Below are 6977 nucleotides of genomic sequence, written 5' to 3' on the forward strand. Positions count from 1 at the left end.
GTGTGTGTGTGTGTGTGTAGGCCGTCTTATCTTTGACAACCTGAAGAAGTCTATTGCCTACACACTTACCAAGAACATCCCTGAGCTGACACCATATCTGATCTACATCACCGTCAGTGTGCCTCTTCCTCTGGGCTGCATCACGATCCTCTTCATTGAACTGGCCACTGATATCGTGAGTAATTACCTCATTAGTACCAGTTCAGCAAGAAAGCAAATGACTAATTTATGGTCATTACACTGCCTATTTATTCTCATCACAGATGATGATTGTGTCTTACACACTGCATTTTACTGAGACACATTCACTTTCATTTTGAATCACCACACACCAGCCTTAGTGGTGATTTGATGACAGTAATAGTAAATTAGCATTATCATTATCATTATCTTCCTCACTTCTGTATCTGCTGTACAGTGATTTGTTGTGATCTGTTCCTGTCTCTCCTGCAGTTCCCCTCTGTCTCTCTGGCTTATGAGAAAGCAGAGAGTGACATCATGCACCTGAAGCCCAGGAACCCTCGCCGTGATCGTCTGGTAAATGAAGCCCTGGCTGTGTACTCATACTTCCAGATAGGTGAGACAAAACATGTACAAATATGTTTAACCTCAGCTACACTGAACTGAATATTTACTTCACACTGACACAAGCTGGCTGAATGAATCCCCAGTGCTAGTAATACATGCATAGCCCTCCTACAGACTTTGCTATACACGTCTCTTCCATTGTTGCACCCAATAAAGCAGATAATACCTCTAACAGAGTGCGTCCCTCTAGAGGAGGCTGAGCCACTGCCCCATATGCTCACTGAATGGTGTCACACTGCCAGTGAACTAGATCTATAGTCTTAAAATAGTATTTTCATTTCTTCTTTCTCTGTTTTAGGAGCCATCCAGTCCTTTGCAGGTTTTACAGATTATTTCACAGCCATGGCCCAGGAGGGCTGGTTTCCACTCTTGTGTGTCGGCCTGCGTTCTCAGTGGGAGGATGTTCACCTTCAAGACTTACAGGACAGCTATGGACAAGAATGGGTTAATATAGACTTGAGATCCTACCTTTGGGAACTTTTCAAACTGTGGACACAAAGATGTCTCATTTTTGTCTCCTGGGTGAAGGGAATATTTGTTTTTGTTTTTACCAGCATGGAAACCAAATAACTCCTCCCTTGTCCTCTCCTCTGCTTACAGACCTTCAGTCAGAGGTTGTACCAGGAGTATACGTGCTACACTGTATTTTTCGTCAGTATTGAGATCTGTCAGATCTCAGATGTGCTTATCAGGAAAACTCGACGTCTCTCTGTGTTCCAGCAAGGCTTCTTCAGGTCAGTAAAGTGCAATCGGAGGCATTCAGTCTTTTCATGTTTTTGTCAGTCCATTTCACATGGACACAATTAAACCTGAACTTATGTGCCCCTGACATGTAACAAGTGTTTGTTTGTGTGCAGGAACCGTGTCCTGGTTTCTGCCATAGTCTTCCAGCTCTGCCTGGGTAATCTGCTTTGTTACTGCCCTGGAATGCCCAATATCTTCAATTTCATGCCTATCAGGTAAAAGCACACGAAGCCTCACTTACATGGTCACCATCTGAAATCAAAGCTCGGACTTGATTAGGAGGAAAAGTGTTCTGTGTAGAAAAAAAAGCTTCAGCCGCTGGCCTAATGTTATATGTTGTGTTTTTTTTTTTTTCAGAGTCCAGTGGTGGTTTGTTCCTGTTCCATATGGTATTTTAATCTTTGTCTATGATGAGATCAGGAAGTTAGGAGTCAGAAGATATCCAGGAAGTAAGCCAATATTCTTTATCCTTCCTTCTAACCATTTAAAATGCATTCATCAATCATCATTAACATTTCCACTTCTCTTCAATATTCAATAATGTGTATTCTTGTAATCTCCCAGGTTGGTGGGATCAGGAATTATACTACTGAGACCAGAAAAGGGTTTTCATTCATCCATCCATCCATATGCATGAAGGCATCACTCATGAACAGAATACTGGAAACCAAGAGGACCTTCCTCAATTTACCATTCATCTACATTACTTTGTGATCTATGTATTTATAGCTTAAAGTGTCTTTTAATGTCAAGAGTCTGCCTAAATCCTTCTAACAAAGTAAAAAAGGTAATAATTACTGAAAGTCGTTAATGAATAATTCTCATAGATTTGTTGTGTTCCAGCTCTTTGACCGTGGCTGCTTTGTATTTGTACTAATAAAGAATTTTAAGACTGATGATGACCAAATCAATAACAAAAGTAGCAACTTTTTTTGTATTCTATATTGGTTCATGGGTGTTTTACTGAAGGTTGTATCTTAACTTAGAAGTGACCCTCTGACACAAGCCAGAAGTTGCATTTGATATTTGCCAGAATTTGACTTTTAAGTCACAAATGCAGACTTACTTAATGCTGCACTAGTGAAATGGCTTATCTGGTTTAATGGTTAAGGTTAGATGTTTGTAACTGATCTGGCACACCAAAGTGCCTCGTGTCTATGAATATACAGTGTGTGCAAAAAGGTGTTTCAAAGAGCACTTTGATTTGTTTTTCATTCTCTTAGAAGAGAGCAATGCTTGATTATCTGATGACAGCCCAATGTACATGTGGAACTAAACTGATTCAGTCAACAATAATTACATCCAAGCATTGCTCAAAGAATCCTTTGAAGAAACCTACTACAAGAGTTTTTAACTGGTTATGAAACAGTCTAAATGTATTACTGATGTTACCAAAAAACAAGACCATCAGTGATAAGATGGGCTATTACTATGTAATTATTCTAGGATTCCCTTTGATTTTAATGAAATGAGGCGGGGAAAACACTATCACTTTTTTTACTGGGCCGCCAGAATCAACAAAAATTGAAACTTTCTTGTTGCTGCTTTAAGGCAAATATGGCTAAAATTACAGTAAAAGTGACAGGTATATGTAGGATGGAAAGCTGAGAATTAACACAAATCATAGTAACAGACGGTCAACTCTACTAGCATTTCTAACAAACACCTAAACTGAATGTTTTTAACTGAATCTAACTTTTGAAATCTATAAATGTAATCATACTTGGGTTTGTCCATTTCTAAAAAGAGGCCGCATCCGTCTGGAGGTGACAAATAGTAAGCAGCCTAGAACACATAGTCTCACAGACAAACAAACTTTATGATAATAACTGAAAATTTAATTTATTATAAATGCTTGATAACCAAACATGAATGACGATGATGGTATTGTGGCATTTCAATATCTTACAGCTGCTGACACTAAATTAAGTTTTTAAAACAGAACATACAGAAGGCAATGCGAGGCATGTATGTCCTCACAAGTGCATTTTTTCTTCCGCTCTCCTCCCACATACTCCACTCCTACTTTACTTGTGCTTTCTCAGTCTGTGTTCTCTACTCGACTTTCCAGATAGCAATCTTGCCATCACGGCATGCAGAGCCGCTCAGGACGTAGCGATCCTCAGCAGAGCAGAGCGTCTGGATGCTGTCCGAATGGGCCTGTAACTCCTTTGCCACAGCATGGCTCTCTGGGTCCATCACCAACACCTGACTCTTCAGCTGACCATCACACTGACCCCCGACACCGCTTCTGCCACGACAGCCCACCCAGATCTGAGGGGGAGGAGGGGGCATCAAGGGAAGGTAGCAGTGAATAAGTGATGATTAAAGTGGAGAAAGACACAGATATAGACAAAAAAACCTAACATGACCTAAAAATTCTTGACCACTTGACAAAAGTACAGGTAACATAGTGAAGTACAAAGTACAGTTTGAAGTATTCATAAGTTGCCTAACAGAATCATACTTTCCAATATGCATGTTTGTAATTTTCAACTCAACTTCCTCAATCAGCAATGCCGGCTTCGTGTTCCCATGAACCACAAGAAACTGGAAGTGTTCAACACACATGACATGTCACATGTTCTGCCACCTGACACATGCTTTAGCTCACCTGGTCCTTGACTCGAATCATACAGGTGACTCCTGAACTGCCAGGCAGAGAGATTCTCTTGGATGGATGTCTGTGGTTGTTCGTGTGCCAGAGACATAGTTCCCCTGACTCTGCACAGCCCGTCCACAGCTGACCTCGCTGGAACAGACACACAGAAACTAGACTAAGCAAAAGGAAATATAATATGGTTGTATTTTCATATCTGTGTGTTGGCAAAAGTTGTTGGTAAAATACTTGAATCTCTCAGTTTCCGTGGTTGCAGTCACTCATTGTCCTAGCTATATTATAACTATCTAGCTGCAAAACTAATCCGTTTTTCTATGAACAGCAGACCAAATAACTGACTTGCTAAATCACCAAATGGCTGCTAACTTTAATTTAATTGATAGACATATTAGCTGAGGATTGCAAAATCACCTCTGGGATGACAATGAAGCTGCTGAAGCTACTAGGCATGCTCCGTATGTCATCAGGAAGAACCATCCTTCTTTGTGGCGTCCCGCTCTTTTTCAGTTCCACAATGCTGTCACCACAACCTGCACATACACGCATGTCTGGTCAACAAATCATCATCAGGGTCTCTCTCAATGTGTAGACGATATTGGTTGAGTTCAGGCATGTCCAGAAAAGGATACACAGTAGATCTTACAGTTGCATATAGTTTATAATATAAAATGTGGAGTAAAAAAGAAATTAAAATCCACATTGAAAGACTCAGGTACATTCAGTCATCCGCAGCTACAGGCATACACTAAATGCCACTGGAGTGTTACTGCATGAAATAAATGAGCAAATACAACTGTTTAAGAGTACAAAGCAAAGGGAAATGTGTACACTTACAGCACCACAGTGTGCCATAATGGATCTGTATGGAGGAGAGACGGTCACAGCTGAGGTAGAACTGTCGCTTCACTTTGAGACTGGCCGAGTCCCACTGAAGAATAGTCCCATCACAGCTGCAAGAGTATGTCTGCTGGCTGTGAAAGACAGTTTGAAAAGACTAATTAAACCCACAAACCTTTACAGGGCTGCAATAAGTCAATTTGTACCTTTAGACTCACTTTTATGAGACTGCTTTTAATGTTTAAACTGATGATCAACACATCTCTACCTGCTGTGTTGATCTCTGGTGTCCACTGTGAGTCCGGTCACTTCATGTCTGTGTTCAGTCAGCTGTTTGTTGCAGGACATGCTGTGAGTGTCAATTATGTAGATTACGGAGTCCTGAGAGCCAATCCACACCTGCTCCTGGATCAATCCCAGCATGCAGTTCTGCATAGAAGACATGGGATCTTAGTTTCAATTCCTTTTGAAAACGGCAGGCTAAATGACTCAAAGACAGCATAATTAATAGTATAATTTATATATTGTACGTCTGTAAATAAACAGTATAAATGTACAGCATGTGCAATTGTTTCAACTACAGATGTTATAATTATTCCAGCACAAAAACAGCACAATGTAGCAAACAAAGCGATACAAATAATTTCATTAATGTGAAGAATTTGGGGATTAAGTTAAAACATAATGAACATCCAAACAATATTAAGTTTAAAACAACAATATACAACTCTATTAAAGCTGCTATGTGTATCATTACCCCCCATTGCAACTCAACTGCCAACAATCGGAGATTAAGGTATGTTACGCTTGTACAGAGGTCCGGTAAACTCACTTCTTTCTAACTCCAGATTTCTTTTTATTTTCAGACACGTCTTCAGTCCTAACCAATGCTAAAACGTTTCACTTTTCACACATGTACTTGAAGACCTTTAAACAAATGTGTAAAATTGGTGGAGTTACTCTTTAAATAAACATTACTCCTAGCAATAGAGTACAGAATGTCTGCTCTCACCAGCTGCGACTCTCCGACCTGGATGCAATCCTGTAGCATGGACCAGCTAGCTGCATCAAACACAACCACTTTGCCCCCACTGAGAGCCACCCACAGTTTTGGGTTCATCTCACCCTCTGAATTATTGCTGGTCAACTGACCTGGAGAAAGAGACACAGGGTGAGAGAGCAGTGAACCAGTGAATTATGAGAGCTGACTGCATGAAATAAAAGCATATTGCTCAGCAGGGTGGTTTAGTGTGTAGGCACATCACCACCATGAAAATAAGAACCTCCACTTGCTACTGATTTTTACCGACAGGGCCACATTATTCATAAATGTCTTCAGTGGAAATGGCAATACAGAAATTGAAAAGGATAACAATTAGGTAGTTAACACTTCACGAGTAATTTGCATTTTATATTTTTCCAATATCCTGATAAACAGATTATAAATTACCATAATTACTGGATAGAAATAAATAACAAATCGATACACACACTATGTCACAGCATACTTTTGCCACTCGTTTGGTGTGTTGCCTCTAACCTCTATCAGTTCTTAAAATCTTGTTTATCTGCTGTATACTCAGTGATCTCTTGAAACCAGATCAGCAGCCTCGCCTCCAGCTCTTGTTCTCTGTCACATTGTAAACAAATGAGAGACTAACAAGCCCGCTATTGTCCTGCCTGCTAATATGCAGCACAGCAAGATTAATGGGGTTATGTAGACAGGTTTCACTGAAGCATTAGGCCCTCACGTTGGCACAACCTAAATTATTCAATCAAGCAGGGAAACAATAGTCTAGATTTTGATACCTATGTGCAGATTTATGCACAGAAACAGAACAGGAACACATGGCTACAGGAACTAATGGTTCTGGTTTTTTTGTCCTGTCTGACCTGCTCAACAGGACAACTTACCATCATTTGACAGTGAGTGTCTTGTGTACAGATCAGTGTACAGTAAACAGAGAGAATAAAGCTTACAGAAAATGCGAGGCACATGATAAACTCTCAGCTCAGACAGGGGTTCAGTGTGTGAACACTGACTACCATGAAACGCATGAACTAATTATCAATACATAGTTTCATGCTCTGAAGTGTAAAGTTCAGTTAACATAATACAACTAGGGATATATATATATATATATATATATATATATATATATAGTCAGAAACTAGGGTACTAAAAATG

At 39.9% G+C, this 6977-nt stretch overlaps 2 protein-coding genes across 2 annotated transcripts in view; one reads left to right on the forward strand and one right to left on the reverse strand.

Moving 5' to 3' along the window:
- Positions 1 to 2182, forward strand: part of LOC118336364 (potassium-transporting ATPase alpha chain 1-like) — an 8305-nt gene extending 6123 nt beyond the window's left edge. Inside the window, 7 exon segments of the mRNA XM_035672999.1 lie at positions 21 to 175; positions 454 to 577; positions 887 to 1032; positions 1189 to 1322; positions 1446 to 1547; positions 1690 to 1781; positions 1897 to 2182. Coding sequence (XP_035528892.1) covers positions 21 to 175; positions 454 to 577; positions 887 to 1032; positions 1189 to 1322; positions 1446 to 1547; positions 1690 to 1781; positions 1897 to 1925 — 782 coding nt within the window. The 3' untranslated portion in view covers positions 1926 to 2182.
- Positions 2183 to 3139: 957 nt separating this feature from the next.
- Positions 3140 to 6977, reverse strand: part of LOC118335330 (DENN domain-containing protein 3-like) — a gene marked incomplete in the record, with an annotated part of 15127 nt that continues 11289 nt past the window's right edge. Inside the window, 6 exon segments of the mRNA XM_035671564.1 lie at positions 3140 to 3606; positions 3947 to 4084; positions 4364 to 4482; positions 4787 to 4923; positions 5058 to 5218; positions 5802 to 5941. Coding sequence (XP_035527457.1) covers positions 3388 to 3606; positions 3947 to 4084; positions 4364 to 4482; positions 4787 to 4923; positions 5058 to 5218; positions 5802 to 5941 — 914 coding nt within the window.

Source organism: Morone saxatilis, unplaced genomic scaffold (assembly GCF_004916995.1).
Source record: "Morone saxatilis isolate NCDOM2014 unplaced genomic scaffold, NCSU_SB_2.0 Contig24, whole genome shotgun sequence".
NCBI lineage: Eukaryota > Metazoa > Chordata > Actinopteri > Moronidae > Morone > Morone saxatilis.